Source organism: Ixodes scapularis, unplaced genomic scaffold (genome assembly GCF_016920785.2).
Source record: "Ixodes scapularis isolate PalLabHiFi unplaced genomic scaffold, ASM1692078v2 PGA_scaffold1__304_contigs__length_218370807, whole genome shotgun sequence".
In the NCBI taxonomy this organism is placed as follows: domain Eukaryota; kingdom Metazoa; phylum Arthropoda; class Arachnida; order Ixodida; family Ixodidae; genus Ixodes; species Ixodes scapularis.
In genome coordinates this window covers 113,995,978-114,022,610 of record NW_024609846.1, presented here as the reverse complement: position 1 = coordinate 114,022,610, position 26,633 = coordinate 113,995,978, and the positions used below count along the sequence as shown (strand labels likewise).

Genomic DNA, 26,633 nt, shown 5'->3' with positions numbered 1-26,633 from the left:
GCCAAAGTTTCAGCGCCAAAGTTATGACCGATTTTCTGAAATTTCGATGGAAAAATGGCGGCACACGGAGCTCTCGAATACATGGAGCTCCATGGCGCTAGACATTTTCCCACTGAAAATTAAAAAAAAAAAAAAAAAACACTAACAACTTTTGAATAAGATAACGGTTGTACCTGAAACTTTGGCATCTTGCTCGAACGGCTGGGGCAACGTTCTGATGGAGTTTGAACTCTCCGCGATGTCTAGTTTATTTTTGCGGTGCGAAAAACAGTGTTCAATTTTCTCGCGGACGCCTTCTATTGGTGGGATAACTGGCGCTGAACGGAACAGTCACAGACGCGCTCCAGGCATCGTAGTTCCACCACGACACACTGAGCGGACCTGCGATGCCGTAGCAACCATATTGTTGTACACCCTAATATATATAAAGTTGCGAGTTTTTTTCTGTTTTTTGCAGGACGCGAGAATACTAATCACGAAGTAACAGCAAAAGCATACCATCGAATGAAGAAACTCAGAACACGATTACAGTGGACCAAACACATGCAATATGTGCAGGGGAAGTGAGCGTGACCTTACGTTTTCTCGATGGGGACTTTTAGCAAACCGTTGCCGTGTTCCGCGTACCGTGCATGGAGGACAGGCGATGGCACGGACTTTTGGAAAAAGTATTGGGCTCCTAACTCTTCGACTACGGCTTTTAAATTAAAATAGTTTGGCGTAACTTTGAACCTAATTTGCGATGTGACATCAACGGAATGACGGTATCTCGGGTCGTTTTTGCCGGAAAGTTGAGATTATAGGGTAGATTGTCGCATCCATCAAATAATTTGGTCAAGCGTGCACATTTTATAAATATAGGTAAAACCCCAACTTACCTATTGTGAAGGCATTTATTACTGTACCCTGTAAAAAGCCAAACACAACTTGTGAAAAAAAAACATCAAATAACAAAGTTGAGAACACACGACCACGGTGGCGTAATATACAAATATAAATTGAAATGGGTAAGGGAAATAGGAAATGCGAACTTTCTAATCAGTGAAAACGGCATTACGGGAGCGAATAAATTAGCGCGAAGACATTGACTTTTGCGCACGGAAGCCGGACGCGGGGATTGACAAAATTAACTAGACCCCGTGTCCAGCCAGCCGGTCCACGGATCACGTGTCCGGGTCATTTGCATCTTGACTAATGAGGTCCGCGGGAAAACAAGCGCACACCAAAGTAAAAGGAAAGAAACAAGAGATTTCTAGAACTCCGGAAGGTCGTGTCACAAAGGATTTGCAAAGTTTTTGAACTCCAGAACCCCCCCCCCCTTCCCCTCTCCTTTTTTTTCTTTTTTAAAAAAAAGGGGGGGGGGAGCGGGAAGAGATTTGTTGACTAAGAGGCGTCGTGTGATGAAGTGTAAATTGTGTGAACACCTGCCCAAAAACTTTGGTTCAATTTCAAATCGTCTCGCCACCTACTCCCGCGAGCCGATTTGGGATTGGGTCAAAGCTTTTGGTCACGTGTTCACAGCAATTGCTTACGCGTCACCATCTGTCACGCTCTGACATCTCTTCGGCAGCGAAACTGTTTTCGCTCCTGGAGTTAGCTTTGATTTCCAGCCGCCGCCTTGATTGCCGAAATTCAAAACGCAATAGCTCGAAGTAGAATTTTATTTTTTTCGAATGCCTCTCAACTGCTTCAGCCTCTGTATACGACGGGCTGCAAATTTCTAACTGAAACATGCTAGTTCAAATTAGATAAGAATTTTTTGGTGACTTTTAGGGAACTATGTGCCTAATAGGCACTTAACACTCGCGTTCTGATGTCCTTATGTGAACAACGTAATCTCGAAGAAATAGTGCTTTTATATCAAAGTCTCTGATAAAAAAATAAATAAACAACTGTCACTTCTACGTGAAACTCCCTGTAGAGTACTTCAGTAGATCAATATATCAACACTGCTCGTCGTCTAATTTTGGACGCATATACATTGTTCAAGAAACGTGACACTTATAGTTTAGAGCTCGCTACACCGTCTCAAGACTTCCAATGTGCGTTCAAACGCACGTGCGAGATCCGTTTTTAGAAAGTGACTTCCTTGAGCGAATGGTCGCACCAACAACAAACTTTATTAATAGACGCCTCCGTACCTGTGCTCTCAGAAGTCCTGCACACAGCTTGTGATAGACATCATAATAGCCGCATATGAGTCCCTTACACGAGACGTGTTGATTTCTGTTTCCATCACACGGTGAAAGTAAATAGTTGAATAGTGCAAAACTGTATAGTAGCCGTAGTCATGGCGTAAAGACCGATGAAGATGTATTCCAAATTTAATAATTACTAGTAAATTATTTAGCTAACGGTAACCGAATTTTGCTTCTGATTGTTTTCATATAACAGTCACCAAACAAAAAAAAAAAAAAAAAGCTAACACTACAAGTTAGCACTGCGGAAATTTCAGACTGATGAAACACTGACTTGTTTTCTCAATCTGGTGGTCTCTCAACTGCGAACGGTCACCAGCTTGAATATGTTGTGGCCTCTCGAATCAAAGCAATATATTACGCGTAATTCGAGTTCTTGTAAAAGTCTAAAGTATATCCACTAATATCCAGTCAAGAAAAAAAAAAAAAAGCCAGCATTTTTAATATTTTTTAAAACGTTTTTCTTTTTTGGCGACATTAGGCTACCTTAAACGGTGCCGCCTGTTCCGTTCCCAAACGTCTGATGTTTGGCGCAGGTCAAGCGTAAGAAAAATGTTTAGCAAGATGTGCTTCGGTCGTGTGTGAGAAGAATTTATCATTTATTCGCTAACGGCTTCGCCCCACCAGCGCGACAAACATTAACGTTGGCCCCCCAACAGAACAAAGTCCTCAGTTCTCTTGCGTCCCGAGTAGTCCTCCGGAGCACTGACTGTTCACAAACATCTAACGTTTACGGCCGGTTGCTGACGCTGAAACGCCAAAAAAGTTTGCGGACGAGATGTGTGTGACATATATGCCAACAGTGTTTGTCAGCTGTTAACACAGAAATAGGCGGCCTTCGGTGGGCCTCGATCATAACAGGCTTGCCGGCCATCGGGCAAGCCTGTTACCCGAATAAGGGTTCGTGAGCAAAGGCTGGTCCAAACAAAGCGGTACTTTAAGTGAGACGCTTGCTCGCGCACCTTTGGGTTTTGCGACGGTAGCCGGGGACTTTATCGTAAGCATTCCAAGTCGCTGTTCTCTCGTTTTTTTTTTTTTTTTTTTAAGAAGTCACAATTGCATAATTAGATTTTCGCTCCTCTCAAACTGTATAAAATCACGCTAAAAAAAACAAAAAAACTTTCTTTTAGCTTAATACCAACGATGAATTCGTTGGTATTAAGCAAGCATTAAGCAAGCAAGCAAGCAAGCATACGTTTTTTTCAAACCTCTCGATATAGTTCCGATAAAGGAGCACTCGAGCCTTTAAATAATGTCCCAGTACATCAATCATAATCCATATACCCCCTGTCAGGCGGCTACACGAAACCTCACGTGGAAGAAACCTTCTAAGTAGAGCCCACAAAATGTCTCATCTTTTAAATAAACCTCAACGAATAGCAGTTAAGAAATTCCCTTAATCAAGACTGAGTATTCAGATTAACCTCCGTGTACTGGAGCAAAATATGCGGAGGTAAATTCCCGAATAACAAGTATTAACCTCGAATGACCAGAGCCAGGGTCTTTGCAGCCTACCGCGATAAGAAGGAAGCAAAGCACTCACCAGCACTGCGAACAACAGGATAGTTCCGATATTGCTAAAGAAGGCACTGTCGTGAAGAGAGTAAGCCGATTCCAAGATGATTCTGAAAACATAAAAAGAAAAAGCACCGCACGCACGTCAGGAAGCAAGCGACTATTGGAACCCTTACACAATATAGACGCTTTCAGGCAGCTGTGCATGGGCGCCGCCATAACCGACCTTCAGTTGTTGTTCCTTCTCATTCCGTTCGCTCCACTTCATCATTACCACAGCAGGACAGGTTATAGCCACTTTAGGTGTTACTGTGTCCTTCTCCCCAGCATAGGCCCTTCTGGAGACCCGTCAACGCCCGTTTCAGTGGCTTGGCCGCTCGGTAAGACGAGAGAAAGTCGGCTATGGCGGCTCAATCTGGCGCGCGCTGAAAGCGTCTATAGTCGTCGACATGTGGTGAGAAAGGCACAGGACGTGCTCCTTGCCCTCCGCCGTGCTTTGGCAGCAAGTGCAGGCTCAAAGCTCACGAGATCCAGAACTGCTGTCCAAGGTAGGAAATTCGCGCTGGAAGCTGGACAACGGAAGCTCCTTCCCGCCGCTGCTCTCATCCTGCCTGTCACTATGCGAAGAGCAAGTCGTCTGCTCTTCAAGCCGCCTCGAGGTCTACCCACCATTACTCATTCAGAACCAATCAGAGCTCGGCGTTTTTCTGACGTCAGTGCCACTCCCGTCCAAGAAACAGACGACTTGCTCTTCGCGCATTGCTGCAATATTTGCCCAATATTGCAGCAATGCTCTTCGCGCATTGCTGCAATATTTGTCCACATACGCCAAGGTTCCTCCCGAAAAGCCCGCACCAAAAACAAACAGACAGAGACGGCGATAGGCGTTTCTTTTTGTTCGAAACGGTTCGGTTGACCTAGTCGATCATGCGAGGAAAGAGGTTGGCTTTTATGGTATGTACCACCTTGACGGAGGTGGTGGACGCTCGTCCGGTAATCCAAAGCATCCGAGGTCGTCGCCATTGCGGAAGCGCGCAGAGCAGAAACCACCAGAATAATGAACGCCTGTGCACTAAAATTTTGATGCCAGCAGGGTGTGAGATCGAGAGAAGACGCAGATTGAGAGTGAGTGCGTCGTCAGCATTTTGCTGGGCCTCGTGTACCGCCAACGCGTCGAAGGGCGCTCCGCGTCGGGCTCGGGTCCAATCGCTGAGTTGGCCACATCCCACCGTGATGACGTTCCATGGAGAAAAAGGAGGACGTTGCAGGCCTTTCTAGCTGGCGTTAGCCGAGTGCAGAACCGTTGCGTCCAAGTTACTCGCGCAGATACGGGGGATCCGAAAGATAATAGAGTGTTTTAGTAGATCGTTCAGTCACTCCCGCTGTGCTATCCGCTAGCCGCTACGACCTCGGCTATATGTAGCGTAGCGGAACTACCATTTTAAGTTTTAGTAGAACGTTCGCAACCCGCTACGGATTACAACGTTACGAGAGCTAACGCAACGCCACTAGCGGCTCTTTCGGACACTAGGGCTCGCGTAAAACAGATTTGTAAAGCGATCCTTCGCAATTGTTTTTATTAACGTCGTTATCTTAATAAAATATTGTTTTTTTTATTGAATAACGTGCTAATCGTTGCTTCTTTTGTAAGTAGGTGACTATTATGTTTAACTGTCGGCCAAGCTGTCCAAGCCAATCCGATATGAGTCAAGTGCCAAAGCCACCGAGAAAAATCTTCAAAAATAAAGGACAACCACTGTAGCTCATCTGTTGCGTCGTTGTTCACCGAAAATGAAGCGCCACAGAAATCCCTCATATCCGCCTGCTCGCTCCGCTTCCTTAGTCGGTTTTGTCTTCACGACAAAGCGGCCGAGCAGGGGCTGCACCTTTCGCTCACAGCACCAAAAACTGCGAAGCTTTTTCTTTTTTTTTTTTTTTTTCTCCTTTCCGTGGCCGCGTTTAGTATATCCGCCATGAATCGCTACCTGTTGCAGTCGTGGAACGGCTTTGTCGCGGGTACTTCTCGCAGCAGCAAGGTATAATCCACCCCTTAGAACCACGATCGCGAAACGCACAGACCGAGTAGACGCGGCGTGGCGGCCATCTTGAACAGCGTCCCTCGCTGGGTCTCCCTCATCTCGCCAAGACTCGTTCTCGCGAGAGCCACGCTAGCTCGCCGCGCTACGCCCCTCGCTATTTTCGCCCGCTAGCGCGCCTCCGCTAGCCTCCGCAGCTCCGCAATGTTTCCGCTAGCAGCGCGCATGCGCAGTAGCGTCGTCGCTCTAGCGTATAGCGTAGCGGGAGAGCCAAAACGATCTACTAAAACTCTCTAATAGGGAGTTTTCGTAGACCGCGCTGCCCCCTCCGCTAAGCGTTCCGCAACGAAGAAGTTGCTACTGCGTCTGCGCGCCGATAGCCTTGACTGTGGAGTTCCCGCTTTCGTAGCGGGTTGCGGAGGGCCTTGCGGGACGGCGAAAACGATCTACGAAAACTCCTTAATAGGGAATTGTAGTAGAGCGTTCCCGCAGCCCGCTAAGCACCCGGATAGCGCTCCGTAGGCCGCTAGGAGACCTTGAACTATGCAGACAAAGCTGGCGGCGCGCATGCTCAGCTGCGGCGTTTTCTTCGGGGATACCGTAGCGGAGGAGAAAAACGATCTACTACAGCTTCCTAATGGCTACTTTCTGCCGTTAAAACTGACGAGGCTCGACTTGCAAATAAATGCCTATACGGAGCGCAAGTTCGTCTGCTTCTCGCACAGGGGTTGCGATGATGTCAGAATGCCCGAGCTCTTATTGGCTGAATGAAAGAAAAATAGAGTGGGTAGACCTCAATGCCAGATGCCTCGAGGTCTACCAACTATCCTTTCAATCAAAGCCAATCAGAGCTCAATGTTGTTCTGACGTCACCGCAACTCCTGCGCAAGAAGCAGGCGACTTACTCCCCGCATAGCACAAAGGAGGTGGTGTCCACTGCGTTGCGGCAGGTTCTGAATACTCCTGCTCGAAGACAACTGCTGTCCAAATAACCGACTTTTTATTTTTTTTTTTTTAAATCTCGTTTTAACAAGCTCCTAATGGTTGAAGTAAATATACGCCATTAAAGGGATGCTGAACCACACATTTCAGTGTCTATAAGTGGCGCGCTATCTTTCCATGAGTCAGCAGCCGCCGGTGTGCGCGAGCACACTAAACGAAACTGACGTCATCATATCCCACATTCAAGATTATTAATGTTTGGTTCAACATCCATTTAAGGAATTGCACAAAGACATAAGGCAACGTTGTTGTGGGGGAGGCGTTTGCCTCTCACATGTTTAAAATTGTCCTCGTTCTCTTTAGACTCCAATTTCAGCGCATTCAAAACCGCTGCTCATTAAAAAAAAAAAAAAAAAAAAAGAAAGACTTTTAAACATTTATTTAGTGTTTCTGGCAAACGGTCATTTAGGGCCGGTTGCACCAACGCCGCTTATCTTAACCCAAAGCGGCGCTTTCCTAAGCCGGCTTAGCGCCCTAAACCGAGCTCAGGTAAGCACGGGTTTAAATTCCGGTTGCACCAACGTTAAGCCGGCTTTACAGACGCGCCCCTAGCTAAACGCTGGATTTGCGTAGGGAATCTAGGGACAAACAGAGTGAACTAGGGAACGCTCAGAGGGACGAATACGATTGGTGGAGAGGAATCACGTGATGTAAACAAAAAAGAAAAAAAACTGCCGTAGTAGTTGTCGTCGGCGTCTGCTTTTCGCTGTATTTCTTCGGTGAGTAACAAATTAAAGGTCTCCAAATTCAATCATTTTTTCGTTTAACTTTCAATAACAGAAGTCAAAGCTTCAAATAAACACGAATGCTCTTTACATCTGTGATTGTGTGTTTAATATCGGTTGATAACAGGTTATTTTGACAGTGGTAGTAGTTTTCGTGCTGACATTTTGAGGCGAAGGAGCCATCGGGGGCCCCAAATCTCACCGAAAGCGAGAAGGACACTACTCGCTACATCGCTGAAGACAAAACATCGTGGATATAAGTAGGCAGGTAAGATGACTACTAAAATCAAGTCAAACCTGAGACCGATGAAGTTCAAAACAGTGACGAACTCGCCAAGGCAGCTGCGAAAATGCCCGGAAATCGTCGAATAGAAGTCGTCGAGAGGTCAGGTCACGAGACCTTGCATTGACGGTACTCGTTGCTATCAGCAAGGTGACAGAACTGCACTGTACCGTCGTTGAACATCCGCTGCAGCCTCAAACGGGCTTCAGTTTCACACTGTCCAGTTCAGAAAAAAAAACTCCAGTACATCACTTCGTGCCGATAAGAACAGTCGTCTCTTCGCATCGCCTGCCCCAGCCTGCCCCGATACAGCAATGAACGAATCTAGCATAGTAGTCGTTACGATTTGTCGTCGCCACGAATGAAAGATATAAAGCAAAATATTCCTAAAAAATCGCGATCACCAAAAAAGTTACGGTTATGGAACGATACAGTTTTCTGAAGCCAAGATTTTACTCGCGAGGTTAGGAAAATTCACTGAAGATTGTCTCAAAACTCAGAAAACGAAAGAAATTGAATTTTCGTTGTTTTATTACTTAAAAGCGCCGCAATCTAATGCGAACGGCAGAGGTGTCGACAATCAGCTGATCGCCGAGATCATGCTTCAACGCGCTGATCGATTTGAAAGATACGCGCTGCAAGTGTAAATAAACAAGGTGGTAAATAAGAATGCGTTACGGTTATGCGAAAATTAGTGAGTACATACGAATAAGCTCGTTGACAGAAGAACCAACGGGAAGACAGACGTGAGCCCCGTGAGCCCCACAGACACACAGCTCCGTACGTATCTCGGTTAGGGCTAACACGCCCTGAGAGTGGAGAGCCAACTTGAAAACAGGGGTCGATAAACACTTCACGCGACAATATTTTGCATCCTTGCCACAATCGAAGGTCATTTTGTCGAGACTTTCACGCTGATGTAGCCTAAAACACTTTGCACAACCAATTTCGTCCACCGCGTCGACCGCGACAAACCAGGCGCGCCATGTTTTTAATCCAGGATTAAGAAACAACCAAAAGCAAAGCGCCCAATGTTGAGCGCTTAAGTTAAGCGTAGTTTAGTGCTAGGTTTAGCGATAAGCGAGTTTGGTGCAACCGAACGAAACCGAAACTAAGCTTAAGTTCCCGTCTAAGCTCCGCTTTGCGCTAAGCGGCGTTGGTGCAACCGGCCCTTAGAGTATGAAAAGTATAAAGCCTCAAGAATTACGTTCATACCCCCCCCCCCCCCCCGGGTCAAACACACGCACGAACCCAATAAAAAGTACCATATCAGTATTAGGGTACGCAACTCGGATTTGCTATACAATAATCACAAAGGAAGTCGTAAGATCACTGTTATACGACTCAGAGTCGTATAACAAAATTAAAAAAAAAAAATTGTTGTACGACTTTATATGCCGGCGCTCGTCCTGAGTATCTCCTCTCCCGTCTTCGTCGTTTTGTCGAACTGATTCCATATATTGCCCTAAACATACCCCAACTCACCCCCATCGCCACTCTGATTCTAAGAATTCCTTTAAACATCAGCCTCCCGTTAAACATTTGAATTTAACTGGAAAGTAAGCAATGCCGCCAGGACGCGGAGGTCAATTCGCTTATTAACTAAAAACAACCACCCACCCTAAAAAAAAAAAGAAAAACGTAGATTCGTGAATAAAAACTGTATTAAGAGGAACATATTTGAACACGCTCTTGAAATAGTGAACAAGTTAGTCTGACTGCCTCACTTTTCCTATAATGGTGCGCTTTAGCTACCACCGCTCTTCAACGCATAAAACACAAACAATGTAAAGAGAAATGGGCTGACAAAAGTACATCGAAGCATCGGCCAGCATTAATGCGTTCACCAGTTCCTCAGCAAATAATAATAATGATAATAATCGTGCGGCAAAACGGTTTAACTGAAGCGCCATCGGGCATAAGGGATCAAAACAGATCTAATCGCAGATCAGACGTGTACACGTTACTCGAAGAAAAAACAAAATTCGATTACATTTACAATTACACTTTTTTAAAGTATTCAATTTTATTACATTGTTACCAAAAGTTTTGATAGACCAGGCTTCCGTCGGAAACTCTGTCCGAGCATTCCTTGGCCCGGAAACTTCTAGAAACAAAGAGCACCATTAGAAAGTGCAGAAAAAAAAAGTGAAAGCCGTTTACAAATCCCTGTAACGCCGAATTGGAGCGCAGCTCTTGAGGAGGAGGAGTGAAGGTTACTGAGGGGAGGGTAGACCCCTCCCCCTTCTCCTCCTCCTCCCCTCATTCTTTAATATGCTCCGGGGGGGGTGTCACATGACTTCGGGGAGGGGGTCACGTGACCTCGGGGAGGCGTGACCTGGGGGTGACCTCAAGGCCACGTGACCCCAAAGGTGACCCCCACGTGACCTTGGGGTCACGTGACCTGGAGGGGTCACGTGACCTCGGGGGGTCACGTGACCTCAGAGGGGTCACGTGACCTCAGAGGGGTCACGTGACCTGGGGGTCACGTGGGGTCACGTGACCTTGAGATGACCTTGGAAGGGGTCACGTGACCTTCAAAGGGTCACGTGGGGTCATCTTGGGGTCACGTGACCTTGAGATGACCTTGGAAGGGGTCACGTGACCTCGAGGGGTCACGTGACCTTCAGGAGGTCACGTGGGGTCACGTGACCTTGAGATGACCTTGGGAGGGGTCACGTGACCTTGGGAGGGGTCACGTGACCTTGGGGGTCACGTGACCTTGGGATGACCTTGGTTACGCCGACGGCGACGGCGACGGCGACGCCGACGGCGACGGCGACGGCGACGCCGCTCAAGCCGGGAACGGGCCCCTAAGAGCTGCGCTCTAAAAATTTGCGGCTACGATTCGTTCAGGTACTTCCAAAAGTAATGAAACTACTCTCGCGATTATTTCCTAATAAATGTAATAACAGTTTTACAAAACTACCCTTAAAAGTAATCGATTACAAGTAATTTGCGTACTTGCAAGGGGCACCGTACACGTCAGAGTCAGACCGACGCAATTCCAAACAACCGACACATTAGTTTGGGCTTGTGAACTCCTCGATTTACCCGATAGAAAGCGAAGTAACGACAAGAAAAATCATCTTAAGTTTCAGAGACAAAAATTTCCACAGCCTTTCAACGCGAAGGTACGAGTTGCACACGACTGGTATTGAAATATGGCCGTCGTGATATCCCCAAAGTTAGGGGCAATCCGAGTCGCTGTAGCAGCATTTTCTAACCGCACGTCATCCACGTGAGTCAAGCAATGGTGTTTACATTACATACTCGCTAGCATAATTGTCCGGTGACATGGGAACAGAAAAAAAAAAAAATTAAAACAAGTCATTGAAAAAAAAAAAAGTCCAGCCCGCTTTTTTTTTTCACCTGGCAGTAAAAGCAATCCCGTCTTCAACACTCCGGCCGCCTTTTGTTCATATTCTGCCCGTCTTGTCTTGTTTGCTAGACTTATTTATTGGCCCCCGAAACAACACCATGCATCATCTGTCCATCCTCCACGCTTCAGAATAAGCTGGTCAATAGGGTGTCAGAATTTGCTAAATTTTACGAGGATACAAATGCTGGTAGAACGACACACACACAAAGAAAAATCCCTTTTATTTAATGTCTCTTACGCGATGCTTTGCCCTTTTCATACGCGTAAAAAACGGCAAGGAGAGAGAAACAAAAGATAGCTAGACAAATTTTCCGGCGTCGCCATCCATTCCAACTATTTTTCTTTTATATATAAAAATGGGAGAAATACACCTTGATCGCATCAAATCGAATCTTGTTACAACGGACTCTGTGAAGACTCCATCGAACTAAATAGCGACCCCGGAAACGTTTCGTCGAGTTACTTGCCCAGTGACTGGCTTCCATTCGCTTTCGCAAAGCTAACGATGTAGTTAAGAATTTTATGCGACCTTTATTGTACAACTCAAATACACGAATAACCAGGAAAGCCTCTTTCCAGGACTGTAACCTGTAGCGTTGAGACTATAAAAATTTTAGTACTGAATAACTACCGCTTCTTTAGAAATTTTCTACATTCTTTTGAAATTATTCATACCGAATATAGTACAATAACGAACACACACACACAAAAAAAGACTACAAAGGAGCGCAGCTTCTACGAACCTCTTTGTGCGTGTATTAACATTCGGCAACAAAAAGCACAACCGAAAAAAAGACAGCAGCACGAGCGGGCTACAGGCTACGAGGGAAAAAGAAAACTGGCAACGCGCAAAGTAGAGCCTGGACAAAGTGAATTTCCTCGTAGAAGTTCAAAGAGATGTCGGCAGGGACTCTAACTCAGAGCGACAAAGGAAAGGTGAAATTGATTCTGACTTTTACTTGTTCGCCAATATGCACAAAAAAACCGGGTTTCAGCAAACGTCAGTTCGCCGAAGAAATTTATGGGAGGTTAATTCTCTTGAAGGCCCTTTTTCGGCTCTCTTTAAGGCGACGGTAAATAGCGTATTGAATAAATACTGCGCGCAACAATAATAGGATAATTTGATTTTGTTTGGCGATATAAGTTAGTTGATTGCTGTGAAACAACGCTAGCACGACAGCGACGCGTTTTCGTATTTCATTCCGACGAAATACTTTCAACCACATTCGCAATTTTTTTTATCGCATTATGTAAATTTGAAAATAAAAAGAAAAAAGGGGATCTCTTTTGGGCGCTAATTGTGTCGTGCTCTGCGTATACATTAAAGCTGTGAATTATGAAGTAAAAGTACAATTGATTGTACTCGTATCACGAAGGAACGGCCCACGGCATCACTGATGCGGCAGCCAATGTCTCCTTTTCTATTTTGATTGCCAAAGATGAAAGAGAAGAAAAGAAAAACACTTCGCAAAAGTCAATATTAAGGCTCACGCGAAGATGACGAGGGTGGTTAAGAAGGGGAAAGGCATAGAAAGAGAAAATTAATGGGAATGAAGCGGACGAAATACTTAAACTGTGGTGTATATCCTTTCAGGTTGATCCAATGTAACACAAGTGCCGCATAGCTCCCGACATTTTCGGTCACGTTCTCGCAGTGTGAATCAGCTCTGGAAACTAGTGTAGTTAATATTTAATAACATCATGCAGTGATATTGGACAACAATATCGAAGTCAATATTTTAGTAGCCCGTGACCAATTCAGAATAGGGCACACCGCTTTCGTATAAAGCTAGAAATCTGGTCTTGTTTTATTTCAAATGAAACTTCATAGCTGCCATCCAGCGAAAAGGGGGCTTGTTGTTGAAAAGTAGTTTGATGGACCTTTCCGATCGCGTAGGCACACGGTGCAGTAAAAGGGGGAGAAAGTATACGAGCACACCCGTGCAAGACCTTCTCATTCCCATGAGCAACGCAAGAAAGAAATGAGATATTCGGACAGAGTGTTATTCGACTATACATGTAGATTTAAAAAAAAATGTTAAATTTGGGGAAACATATTGAGCTATTTTGTAGCATTTTCATTTTATGGGTAAAATCTGCAAAATGTCAACAATACCACGATATATATATTTTTAAATTTGCAATACTGTAAACGACTTCATTTTCGTGAGACCTTAATTTTCGCGAATTTCGCGAATCGCCTACAATTCGGGAAAAATAGGTCCCGCGTACAATTCCGGTAATGTGTAAACACATTGGAATCTATATAGAGATCCCACCTCGTCGCGAAAATTAGGAACCGGGAATTATTCCAAAACTTCAGCTTTGACCTAATTCACGAAATATTGAGCCCGCGAAAAATAAGTAGTTTACAGTGTATTGCGGTTGTTGTAGGTCCGAGTAGTATGGAAAAAAATTATACTAAGAATAATATTTAAAAAAAAAATATGTTGAGACGCCATCGAAACACACACACACACACACACACAAAAAACAAAAAAAAGCGAAAAGACAAACCATACAGTTCCCAAGAATTGCGGAACGGCAATTAGTGACTAACGATAGCTACAGGCAATAAATAAAGCACCGAAGCAAACAAGTAGAGTGGAGAACTTCTGGGAGGCGCGTTAACACCTTTTACTCCGCGACGAGTTAGTAGAAGTCAAGTAGAACACAAGGAACATGCGCTATGTTAGAAGACACCTGTTGCAACCGAAAATCATGCGTTCCCAAATGCTCAACCCTTGAATTTGGAACAACCTCATTCGGTTAAAATGATCCGGTTATTTACTGTCCTGGAAACACATTTAAAACGAGAAAAAAAAAAGGCTTACATGTGTTGGGAGTTCTTCACTTTGGTGGAATGTTTGTGATGCGACGAAGAATCAATACCAATTAGCTTGGTCGCTATACAAAAGATGACCAAAAGCGTGCTGAAATCGCTGCTGCCGCCACGCTAGCTGATTCTCCAATAAATTAGTTAACATTTCGCGCCGACGCTATATATAAAGTGGTCCAAATCACCAGGCTCGATCTAAAATGGACCGTAGAAATTGACACCTACACGTAGCAATCTAAACTTTTCGTCAAAGGTGTGTTTCACAGGTCGGTTTTTTACTGTAAAATTACAAAGCGTAGCTCTCTTTCTGTGAAAAATAAGGCCAATAAACTTGCCAGGGTCTACGGCGGGCAGCGACGCAGACGACAGGGGTCTAGTAGCGGGGTGTGTTTGGCGTTCGTATTGATAGATGGCGCTACCTCCTTATCGCGACGACTCGCGACCATTGTGGTTTATTAAAATTAACATAATCTTTTTGAAATGTAGCTTCGGTTAAAAATAAATGTGGTCAATAAAAGCAAAACTTAAAAAAAAAAAAAAAAAACACGCGTGTGAATAACGGTGGCGCTTTTGCTGCAAACAGATTTCGTCTGCGTGTCGTCTGCTTTCTTTCGCTGGTCGGCTGCACCTTCGGACACTGCTCCCGACGCCATCTATCAATACGAACGCCAAACACATCCCGCTACTGGATCGTCGCCCTTCGTAAACCCTGGCAAGTTTTTTGGCCTTATTTTTTATAGAAAGAGAACTACGCTTTGCAATTTTACGAGGAAAACCGACCTGTGAAATACACCTTTGACGAAAAGCTTAGATTGCTACGTGCAGGCGTCGATTTTTACGGTCCATTTTAGATCGAGCCTGGTGACTTGGACCGTGCAACCTATATAACAAAAGCACGGTGAATGTAGCCTCTCAGCACTTTTACGTGGGGTGAACATTCCCAAAACCCCTCTTCTCCCTGGCGCAAGCGGATCAGGCCACTTAGAATGTGCACGAAGTACGTGCGCGCGATGCGCGGAAAACGACACAGCCATTTCGTTGTTGTGCATACATGTTGTGCATACAAGAGCGTCGCAGTGATACACCCGCCGTCCCCCATCGTACGGCTCCGAAATCGGCGAAGGGAGAAGTCGCCAGCGATCTTCCGTTGCTAGGGCTGTGGTGCCATCCCGTGGCGACGTTGCGAACTTTTAATACGTGTGCTCCAACCAGTCGAAGGTCAGCGCACGTATATCAGGGCACTAATGCCAACGTATCTCGGGCATCTAATACAGTTTCTTCCTCCATGGAACGATCGCTACAGCGGACAGCAGTAGACGAGAGCGCGCGGGGACGTCAGAACGCCGTGCCCTGATTGGAAGGATTAGTGGGTAGATCTAAAGGCCCGTTCACACTCTTGCGACTGCTTGCGACCTCTTAAGGCCCGTTCACATTCTTGCAACCCAGTACGACCGAAAGAAACGAGACCGGTTTTTAAGCCTTTTGCGATTTCTTAGGACCAGATGCGATGCAGCGGAGCTGGTCCTAAGAGATCGCAAGAGGCTTAAAAACCGGTCTGGTCTCTCTCGGTCTTACTCAGTCGCAAGAGTGTGAACGGGCCTTTAAACCTGTGTTCCTTAAAACTTCTTAAACCAGAGAACACACTGGCGCCATCTATTGGGAAGCAGTGTAAACTCGGCGGTCCGGCACATTTTTTCTTTATTTCTCGCGCAATATCCTTTCTTATTTGGCTCGAAAAGCTTTTGTCAATGCTATAAACGAGCCTTTCTATGGGTATTACGCACATTTGACCTCGGAAATCCCGCAAAACCTTCGCTTTTGTGAAATGCAGTTCTAGGGTCACCGCATAGATGGCGCCACAATGTCAGTGTGTTCCCTCATTCTAGAAACATTTAAGAAGTTGTAAGAGATCTCGTCTCTCTCAGTCGTACTCGGTCGCAAGAGTGTGAACGGGCCTTAAAGCTAGCTGCCCTTGTCTCCGCTGCACTCGCCGAACGCGTTCGAATGCGAGAGCCAAAGGCAGGACGCCGGCGCTCCACGTTCTAACTCGTTCCGCGAGTGCAGCGGAGACAACATAGAGTAAAGGTCCGTTCACACTCTTGCGACCGAGTACGACTGAGAGAGACGAGATCTCTTAAAACTTCTTAAATATTTTTAGAATGAGGGAACACACTGGCATTGTGGCGCCATCTATGCGGTGACCCTGAAACTGCATTTCACAAGAGTGAAGGTTTTGCGGGGTTTCCGAGGTCAAATGTTCGTAATACCCATAGAAAGGCTCGTTTATAACATTGACAAAAGTTTTTCGAGCCAAGAAAGAAAGGATAATGCGCGAGAAATAAAAAAAAAATATGCCGGACCGCTGAGTTTACACTGCTTCCCAATAGATGGTGCCAGTGTGTTCTCTGGTTTAAGAAGTTTTAAGGAACCCAGGTGTAAGAGGTCGCAAGAGTGTGAACGGGCCTTTATTATAATGAACGATAGAGGTTCGACTGGCGCTAGTGTCCATGCGACTTTCGGGATGCAAATTGACGCAGACAGTAGCCTACATACTTTTGTGGTGCTCCAGTACATTCCTATGGAAAAACCAAAGTGAATTCCGACTCTTCGCCGAAAAATAACATGTATCGCTTGGGTTATTTCAGTCGTACCGATCTACCTTTACTAGCATTGTAAATCTGTAATGGCTTTAGTTACAGTATTTTTCTTTACCAGCGAGCGATGTTAAACTTTGCTATATTTCAGGTCCAAACCTCTGTTCCAAAGCAGGTGTGTAAAAAGGAGCGACAATTCTAAGCAAACTAACGATTGAAAGGAATGTAGAGCGTGTTCAAGGTTCGCGAGCATCCCGATGACGCTCGTATATTGCTAATAGGCCCGTCCTGTCACTATATGAAAATGAAACCGTCGTACATATTTACGAGCGGTTAGACAACATTAAAAACGTAAAGCCTAAAGTACATGGACTACGAAAGCTGTTTTTTTTTATTATTTCCTACGCCTGGCAGGTTTTCGTCGGGCACTTGTTCAATGGCGTATTCCGATTTTCAAAGATTTCGAGCGGGCGGGTTATATTTTGAACATAGAAATCGCATCTTCGCGCATATTTATGAGCAGAAAGATAAAAACAGTACTTATTCATTGCAAATCGGACCATATTACGCGGCCTTAAATTTATTCTGATCGTGTGCATGCACAGGGAATTACTTATTCAATGTTACTGCGTAGTTCTTGACATCTTACATGGTTTTCCGGATGTCCTTCGGTCGTTCGGCCCGCATATGGCCCCTGCTGGAAAGCGGCGACGTTGTGTTCGCGCTCACACGGCGTCGCCGCTTTCCAGCAGGGGCCATATACGTGCTGAAGCTGTTTTAGCATAATGTTTAATGCCCATGGATTTGAAAGAAAAATTACACCATCTTCCCGAGGGGAACCATGGGGTGATGCGGAGCATCGCGGATCGTTATTAACGGTGTTATTAACGGTGTTAGTAACGTTTTTAACTTGCGTGTTATTACGTTGTTAACTTGAATTGGTTACCACACATCGCGTGAACGTTGTTGGAAACTCCGCGATGCTCCGCATCACCCCATGGTTCCCCTCGGGAAGATGGTGTAATTTTTTTAATTGCGTAGACGAAGGTGAAACGGTTAACGAAGGTCTTTATTGAGCAGCGTCGAATGGACGCCGCTTCTCGTTGCCATAGTTCAGGGTCTGCCGCTCGCTTCAAGCGTTTGCGCTCAGCGTCGCGTGCCCTTCGCTGCGCAGCTTTGTCTTCAGTGGACGTAGCGTTGCTGTTAGTTTGTGGGGTGGTGCTGACGCTTGCTTGCGCCAACCCACTAACTGACGGGACTGTTGCTTCCATCACACTTCATCGGAAGAAACGGAGTGAGGTGGAGTCAACAGCGGGGAACTGAACGCGCGCAGCGCGCTACCGCTGCTTATATTCACACTTGAAGGAGAGGAGACTAGAGGAGGAGAGTTGCGCATGCGCGCGCGGTGTGAGTAGAAGCGAACGCACGCGAAGTGCACGCAGCTGGTAGAGAGAGAGAGAGCGGAGAGAGTAACGCGCAGCTGTTGGAGAGAGGGAAGGAGGAGAGTTGCGCAGGCGTAGTGTGAGTGCGACAACCACGCCGACGCCGTGGTACATAGACCCGAGCAAGAGATGCTCCGCATCTAAAGAACGCCGTAGCTGACCAATGATCTCGTCTGCGTGACTACGAATTATTTGCGAACTTTGCTCTTATAATCAAGCGCAGGGAGAAAATGCACTCCCTCTCTCCTATAGAAACGGATAACCGGAAGTCAATTTTTGACTCGTTGCTGTCTGCTTCAATTTGCATGAGTACACTAGCGGTGGTTGAACCTCTAGCGTGCATTTAGTACAGCTATGGGAGACAAAGGCTGCCCTTGTCTCAATGGCACTCATCGAACGGCTTCGATTCCGATACTCAAACGCCGCACGCCAACATTCCGCGTTCTAACGCATTCGACGAGTGCAGTGGAGACAAAGGAAGCTAGCTTTAGTTCTACCATAGCCTCCTTTGCTCTAACAAGCCTGTCAAATCGCGAAAGAACGCGGCTGTTGTAAAAGGGAAAAGAGATTAGAGAAGGGGGCGCGCAGGGGCTCTCTCGGGCAGCGCCAAAAAATGCCCCAGCGATAAATTCCGCAAACACAAACGCGCTCTTTTTTTTTCTTCTTTTTTCGGGGAAGGAGAACATGGTGCGTCGACCTTCCTCTGTTCCGCCCCTCCCCCGTTTGTCCACGCTCCGGTAGCCTCCTTTTCTTTTCCCTCCGTCGCGTTTTGCCGTTTCGCGGGAAGGCTGCTATCGCGCGTATTGTTGGTGCTGGCTGAAGGGATACCGCAGGAAAGTGGCTCTGCGCTACCATATGCGTAACCTGTTCGGCGCTGCTCCTCGCCTTTTTTTCCGGCGGCCTCGCGCTCAATGGCTGCGTTGTGGAATTGACGGGCTTTCCAGAGTAAAGGAGGCTATAGGGGTGTATCCACTTCCCGTTCGAACCAGAGTTCGGCGATCAGTTGTCTCCTTGCGCTCTCGTCTCCTGCTCTACCTCAGTTTCTCGGCGCATTCGATCCGAGCCCGTTGCCGAGTGTCTATCGACGCGCTCATTGGACAAGAGGCCCGGTCGAACTCTGACGCCGCTTTCGTGTCCAATCGGTGTCTTCGCTCCATCTCACTATGATGACGTCAAAATTCTCGTGCACAGCCTCCGTTGAATCGAGGTGGCGTTGGAAGCAGACGTGTAAAGACTTTACGTCACGAAACAAAATCCTTCCACTATCATCTAAGTACGGTTTATACGAGTGAAAAGACTAAAGCGTCACAAAGCCTAAGCCGCTTTTATTTCGACCGTGATGATGTGGAAACAAAATGTTAAATCTCCACATAATTTTCAAGAGATATGAATTTAGCATCAAAACAGCGTTAATTAACCTGAGCGCCGGGGCACTCCGGAATTATTTAGTTTATCGAGGGAGAAGCACGCACGAAGAGTAGATCGATTATTCTCCCGTTCCCCTAAAGTTGCGTTCTTTCTTATGGTTCCTCCATGTTTTCGTGTTTTTCTTTTGTTTTCAGTCCCTGAACCATGAAGCTAGTATTAGGCTTACGGCGAACATCGGTGGTTTTCAGTAAATATTGAAAAAAAAAACAGGTAGCCCTCCTCATACCCCCCCCCCCCCCCCCCCCATTTTTTTTCTTATTACTTTTTAACCAACGTCATTAGATTAGCTCAGTTACGGAACTGCTCATATAGACGCTACATTCACCGAGCAGTACCCCCCCTCACTCACCACAACTCGCGTCCCGTCGTTCGACGCGCCAGACGGCTGCTTCGATAACTGCAGTGTATTCAATGGAATACGTACGTTTCGAAGCGCAGCGTCTAGAGGGCGCTCCACGGTACTCTATGGAACACACAGGTCGTAAACAAAAATCTAGATGGCGCTTCGAACGACGGGAGGTGGACTAAAGCGAATGAGGGGGTCAAGAGTTCCACAACCGAGGTAATCTAGTAACGCTGCTTTTAACGATGCAAGGTCCATCCCATTGAACATTCAGGAATAGAATCGCGTTACGATAAGCCAATCTCCCAGTGCCTGAGTATTTAGGAATAACGTCCGCATTATGGCCTTTTCTTTCAATTTCGCGAAGCCCTCCAAACGCTATCTGCTCCCCTCATTTTCTCTTACATCCCTAATAACATATATGCAAAATGGGCAATGTTCAGCACGAGTATGTCCATTTCATCTCTGTGCGCTACATCACAAGTGTACGATAGAGAGAGAGAGAATATTTCTTTATCCGGCGCAGTTTTGACACGATCGCAATAGCCAGCCAATCTAAAACATGAACGAAAGGCAATATGACAAAGTAGAAATTCGTTCCCGTTGTACCGCCTCTTTGATGTACCTTCTCAAACTGCTTTCTCGAGGTTTACCGAAGATTGAAAAAAAAATTATATGTTAACGTTGGTCGAAAGATACGATTTCAATGTAAAACGTGAGTGCACTATAACGGTCTATCTTGTCAAAGTCAAATATAACAAATTCGACATTTACACAAACAAAAAGAAGTTTGAAGCGTGTTTACATTTTCTTACCCCAAACCCAAGGCATCACAAAACAAAAGTAGGGAGATCGCATAATCTTTTCTAAAAACTATCGATATTACATGAGCACAAGGAGCACAATGCGTTTTTTTTGCGCATCTCGCGTAAATCCGAGAACGCAAAAAAAAAAAAAAAAATTATTCAACATGGAAAATATGTTTGCGCCTTGGGCAAATCTAATCAAAAACCAAATATACCTTCCTTAAAAAATACAAAAAGATATTGCAAATATTTTTTTTTATAAAATAAATTTAACATTACGGTAGCACAATTGGAAAACACTACGCTTTTTTTTGCGTGTCGTGCGTACGAAAAACGAAGAAAAAAAAAACAACTAGACAACGTGCATTATACGTTTCCGCCTTTAACAAATCTAACTCAGAAAAAATATCAAAACTAAAAAAAGTTTAAAAATTCGCGCAAACGTCGGCGCTTTATAGCGCCATCTCAAAATGCCCGAACGCAATCTTCTGGCGAGAATCTGGAAACTCGAGAGGTTAACAGGATGCGATTCTTTACTGCTTTGGTAGGTTTTTGATAAAGCATCGCGACATTAAGTGAACCGCGATCGCAACAAAAGAAACGCGCGTTTCTTTTTCTTAAGTGTGTTTTTTTAAATAAATATTTTGACGAAAGTGGGCCTTTGCGCGGAGGAGTGGTGCATGGCGGGGAATACGATAAGCTGATTTGTTTAAGGCGCTTTAGAAATATTTCTCCCCACAGCGAAGCGCCTTTCTTCCCAAAATAACCGAACGCAACGTCGTTGCGCAAGCACGTCGCGATTGGTTCTCTCTAGCTTTTTTATTATTACTTCAAAGCCGAATCTGTGATTCTATAAACAGTAATTCAGCTGGGCACGCGGAGAAACGGAAGACAAGAACAAAAACAAAAGTGGGGAGAAGGGGACGCGATGAGTGAGAGGAGAGGCGTTGATTGTATAGAACCATAGCGCTCATTTTCAGTTTCTTATTTTACCATTCGTTCGGTCGTAAAAGAAAGAGAGAATAAACTATAATCTTTAAATGCGACTTTTTTTTTTTTTTTAGAGCCACGAAGGAAAGAATGAATTACCACTTTAGGAATTTCTATGTTATCCAATAAAAAGAGGAATATTTCTCGTATTATTTAGACAATGAACGTACGTGAACTTATAAAAATTGTAAAAAGGGCTATGTAAGTCACGCAGTCACGCGCATTTTATTTTATAGCGGAAACAACAAAGTTCTCACGTACGAACGCGAATCAATCTCTTCTATAGCAGAGACACTGCTCTCGCACTTCACACCATCGTACGTGGTCTCCGAGGAGGATATAAACGAACGTATGCAAATGAATGAACCGTACTGGCTCCGCTGTTTTTTGACTTTCGGCAATTTCCTGAAAACTTTGATTCTTTGATTCATTGGATTAAGTACGGTTTATTCACCTGCATACGTTCGTTTATATATATATATATATATATATATATATATATATATATATATATATATATATATATATATATATATATATATATATATATATATATATATATATATAAATAACTTAGGAGAGAAGTTGCGAGTCTGCAGGCGATTCTCGACCGATCTAAGCTTCTTTTCTTGGCTCTCATTGATTGGAAAGATGATTGACGTGTGAAACGTTGGTTGTAAAATTGTCTCCCCGTGCCGTAATAGTGTTTTAATCGACAATATTCTTTTTATGTTCAAGAAACGAATAATCTAGGTAGAGTCATCATTGTTTAAAAAAATATATCCCGAGATTGCCTTTCCGCTTCGGTTTCAAACGATAACAAACATAGCTGCCGTCGTCTGCGGAGTGATCAAAGAGAACAGTTCGTCGAGCTTGTCTACTCTAATCAGTGAGAATCGTTCTGCGTTCCAGGGATGTTTAGACGGAGATCTCCTCATCCGATCTAATAGATCGCAGCAAACAACTGTCGCAAGTACACGCCCCTTCGGAAGCGCTGTTAGTGCTGTGCTTGGGTTCGTAGTGGCTGAACTGGTCTAAGTACAGTGTCCCACTTTCATTACGTTGGTTGATTTGGCTCGATTTGTTTCTTTTTGCGCGTGTTGATGCTGAAGAAAGGTATTGGTTCCCGTAAAAGCGGCCCTGCTGCTCTGTGAATTGTGCGACCATGGTGATTGCAAACTTGGTTGCAATACCGAGAAGATAATAGACCGATCTCACCAGTCAGTTTGACTACGCCACCGCTGCCGCAATGCATCGAGGGAACTTTAGTCTTTCTGTATGCTGGCTTACTTTCTGCACCTGCGACAACCTCGCTGGAGCTCTGCGCGTGCGAAGCACGCGACAGCGCGAGCACTCTCGTGCACTGCCTTTTGACTCCTGTGAACTAAAGTTACGGCGGCGTCACGCATGCGCCGGTCGCTTGGTGAGATCGGTCTATTACACAGGTAAGAATTTGCGAGTGATGGTGCTGGAGGCAAGCGAGAGTTCGGCTCGCTTCAAGATTGTCCAGGTTTGTTCCCGTCATTTTGCTTCGCAAGGAAAGTAGCCCAAAGTTTTTCAGTGCACCCTGCCTGCCAATATGGAGTATTCACAGGACGCCATATTTGTGGGTGCTGTTTAGAGCGCATGCTCAGAACGAGCACACATTAATAGGTTGCTAAGACCGGCAATCTTGATGGTGCGGAATGCACGCTGCAAAAGAACTGTGGAAGCTCGCCGTCAGAACGCGCTCAGCATTCGCGCACACAGCTATGGCCACCAGTGAATACTCCCTATACGAATATTTTTAGGTCACGTTCTAGTTGTGCGTCATGACGAACGAGGTTGGGAGTGTAGAGACACAAGATTTGACCAACCGACTGGCACGATAAAAACTGCATTTTATAGAATCGCCCGTGGTCTCGTAGTCGGTGCTCGTAGCTCGAGCGCGGCGAGCCCGAGCTCTTGCGCCAGCATGGCTGTCCCGGCATATGAATCATAAAATGCACTCCATAATAGCCCCCCTCCTCCCTTAAAAAGAAAAAAAAATACAGATGGAAGCATGTTCAGGGAATGTTCATGATGTCTGGGCATGTGGTAGCAGAAAACGTACGCGGGAGCTTCGTGGCTGTGTCGAGGCGTCGCGTGAAGAAGCAAAGTCCTGTGAGCGTGCAAAGATAGCAGTGTTGTCAAGAGATCGGGTATGTGCTTCATGTGACGATTCCTGGTAGGCTGGTTTCAAGCGGTCAATGGATACAGTTTCTTGTCGGCCATTAATATCAATCGTGAAAAGTTTATCGCCACGAATTATGACTTGATATGGGCCATCGTATAAGGGTGCTGAAGTGGCCTTCGCATAGCATCGCGGCGAAGAAAAACCTCTGTGCATGAATGTAGATCGGCTGAGACATAGACGGCTGACCGTTGTTGGGGGCGGGGAGGAGTGGGTCGGATGGTGCGCATTATCAGCTTCAATTTTGTCGCGTAAGGATCCGGTGCTGGATCTTCTGGTCCGTTTGAAAAAAAATTCTCCTGGAAGTCGTAAGGTCGTGCCGTAGAGCATTTCCGCAGGGCTGCAATCGATGTCACTCTTCAAGGCTGTGCGGAGCCCTAGAAGAACAATACGGAGTGCAGAATCCCAGTTCGGTCTTGTATCTTGGGCCCGAAGTGCGGATTTGATTGAGCGGTGAAATCGTTCTACCAGTCCATTGGATATAGGGTGACATGCTGTTGTACAAATGCTCGAAGTTCCTAAGATGGTCATATGAGTTAGCGGAAAAGAGCAGACTCGAACTGGCGACCGCGGTCTGTTTATTTATTTATTTATTTAAAGAATACTGCGGCTCACATCTGTGAGCCATAGCAGGGGTGGTTACATAATGGCATGATGTGATGTACTTATGAGCACTTTCACGTGGCGGAAGCGATTGCTTCAACAAAAATATCAAGTGATGGGAGGGTGACTATTTCATTCGTCAAAGAATTCCATTCACTGATTGCCCGAGGAAAAAAAGAATATTTGAAGACATCGTGCTTAAGAGGATATTGTTTAATGGCCCTAGTATGGTTCAGTCTAGCTGATCCGCTTGATGAAAATTGTATGTATCTATCACTACTAACATTAAAGATTCCATTAATAAAAGAATATAGATTTCGCAGTCTGTCTATTTTAGCTCTAACCTCCAATGGCGGGATGTTAGCTTGCTCTAGTAAGCTCGAGGCAGACACACTATATCTGAACTTATTAAATATAAACCTTCCAGCCAGTCTTTGTACGCTTTCAAGTTTACTAATTCCTTCTGCCGTGTGCGGATACCATACTGTGTGCGCGTACTCTAGAATAGGTCGTACAATTGATTGGTAAGCAGTCTTCTTTGTTTCGTTATCCGCAAATTTTAAGGTGCGTCTTAGTGTGTATAATTTTGCCCTGACCTTATTCGTTATGTCATGGATATGCTGGTTCCAAAGAAGTTTACTGGTTATTGTCACTCCAAGATACTTATAGTGGTCAACAAATTTAATGGGAATCGCATCTATTGAATAGCAATATTTCAAGGGATTCTTTTTCCAAGTAATTGTCATTGCAACGGTTTTATCGTTTTTTATTTTCATTTGCCATTTGTCGGACCATTCCTTAATTTTTAATAAAGCCTCATTAAGTGCTACCTGATCTTGGGGTGATTTTATTTCAGAGTAAATGACACAATCATCCGCGAATAATTTAACCGGAACTTGAACATCCTTAACGATGTCATTGATATAAATTAAAAATAAAAGTGGCCCCAGCACGGAACCCTGTGGTACCCCTGATGTTACTGGCAGAAGAGAAGAAGTCCCATCCTCAAGACATACATATTGCGATCTATTGGAGAGATAAGAGGTCATCCACGTAATTAACTGATCGTTTTTAAAAATAGCCGATAGCTTCAGAAGAAGTTTAGGATGCGATACGCGATCGAACGCCTTTGAGAGGTCAAGAAAAATTAAGTCAGTCTGCCCCCTGTCATTTATTCTATTTGCAAGTTCATGAACTAGCTCAATTAGCTGTGTACTCGTCGATAATGATTTCCTAAAACCATGTTGGAACGGGGTAAGAATATTGTGATTATCAAGATATTGAATCATATGTGAAAACATTATATGTTCTAGAAGTTTACTACACGTACTAGTTAAAGATACCGGTCTATAGTTTGATGGATTGTTTCTGTCTCCAGATTTGTGAATTGGAATAATTTTCCCAACTTTCCATTGCATTGGTAGTACACCGTAACGCAGTGACACCTTAAAGATTATGAATAGATACTTCGAAATCCACTCTGCGTAACGTCTCAAAAACTCATTATGAATGGCATCAGCACCAGGACATTTCTTTGGGTCAACGTTATTTAATAAATGAAAAATTCCCTCCTCGGTGACTACTACGTCGATAATGCCTGAAGACGTGTCGGGGGCTATTTCAGGGAGATGTCCGTCATCCACAGTATATATCGATTCGAAAAATGTGTTGAATTCGTTTGAACTTACTGTTGTTATCACTGTATCCCTCTTTGAAATCGAGACATATCTCCAAAATTTTTGCGGGGCATTTGAAAGAAATGATCTCAGCGTTACGTTATAAAAATATTGTTTTGACTCAGCTATCATTTTTTTTAGTTTGGCACTTAAGGTGGAAATTGCTTCATTAGGAGCATGTACAGCACTATGTCGCTTATTTTTTTTTTACTCGGGCAATCTTACGCTTCAGGTGAAGAATATCTCTACTAATCCATGGATTTTTCACATTTGTTTTCTTATTTCTGAAAGGCACGTATCGCTTGATACAGGTGTTAACAATGCTCACAAAGTACAACCATATTTGATCTACATCCGCGCCACAAGTATCCACATAATTAGTAAACCTTTCAAGTGACAATTCCAAATGGTCCAGTATGGAAACATCATCAGCTTTTTGGTAATCCGGTACTCTAACAAATTTGGTATTGTGATTATTCATAATTTTCACCGGTATAATCACTTCAATCATTTTGTGATCTGAAATACCCTCATGTATTTTACACGTATAATAAAGATC

At 44.8% G+C, this 26,633-nt stretch overlaps 1 protein-coding gene across 1 annotated transcript in view; it reads right to left on the bottom strand.

Annotated features, from left to right (window-relative positions):
* LOC8053888 (sodium/hydrogen exchanger 2) overlaps positions 1–26,633 on the bottom strand; it is a 657,649-nt gene that overhangs the window by 102,784 nt on the left and 528,232 nt on the right. Inside the window, exons 8-9 of the mRNA XM_040205731.3 lie at positions 3,742–3,823; positions 879–906 (exon numbers count right to left, since the gene is read on the bottom strand). Coding sequence (XP_040061665.1) covers positions 879–906; positions 3,742–3,823 — 110 coding nt within the window. The remainder of the gene's footprint in view (positions 1–878; positions 907–3,741; positions 3,824–26,633) is intronic.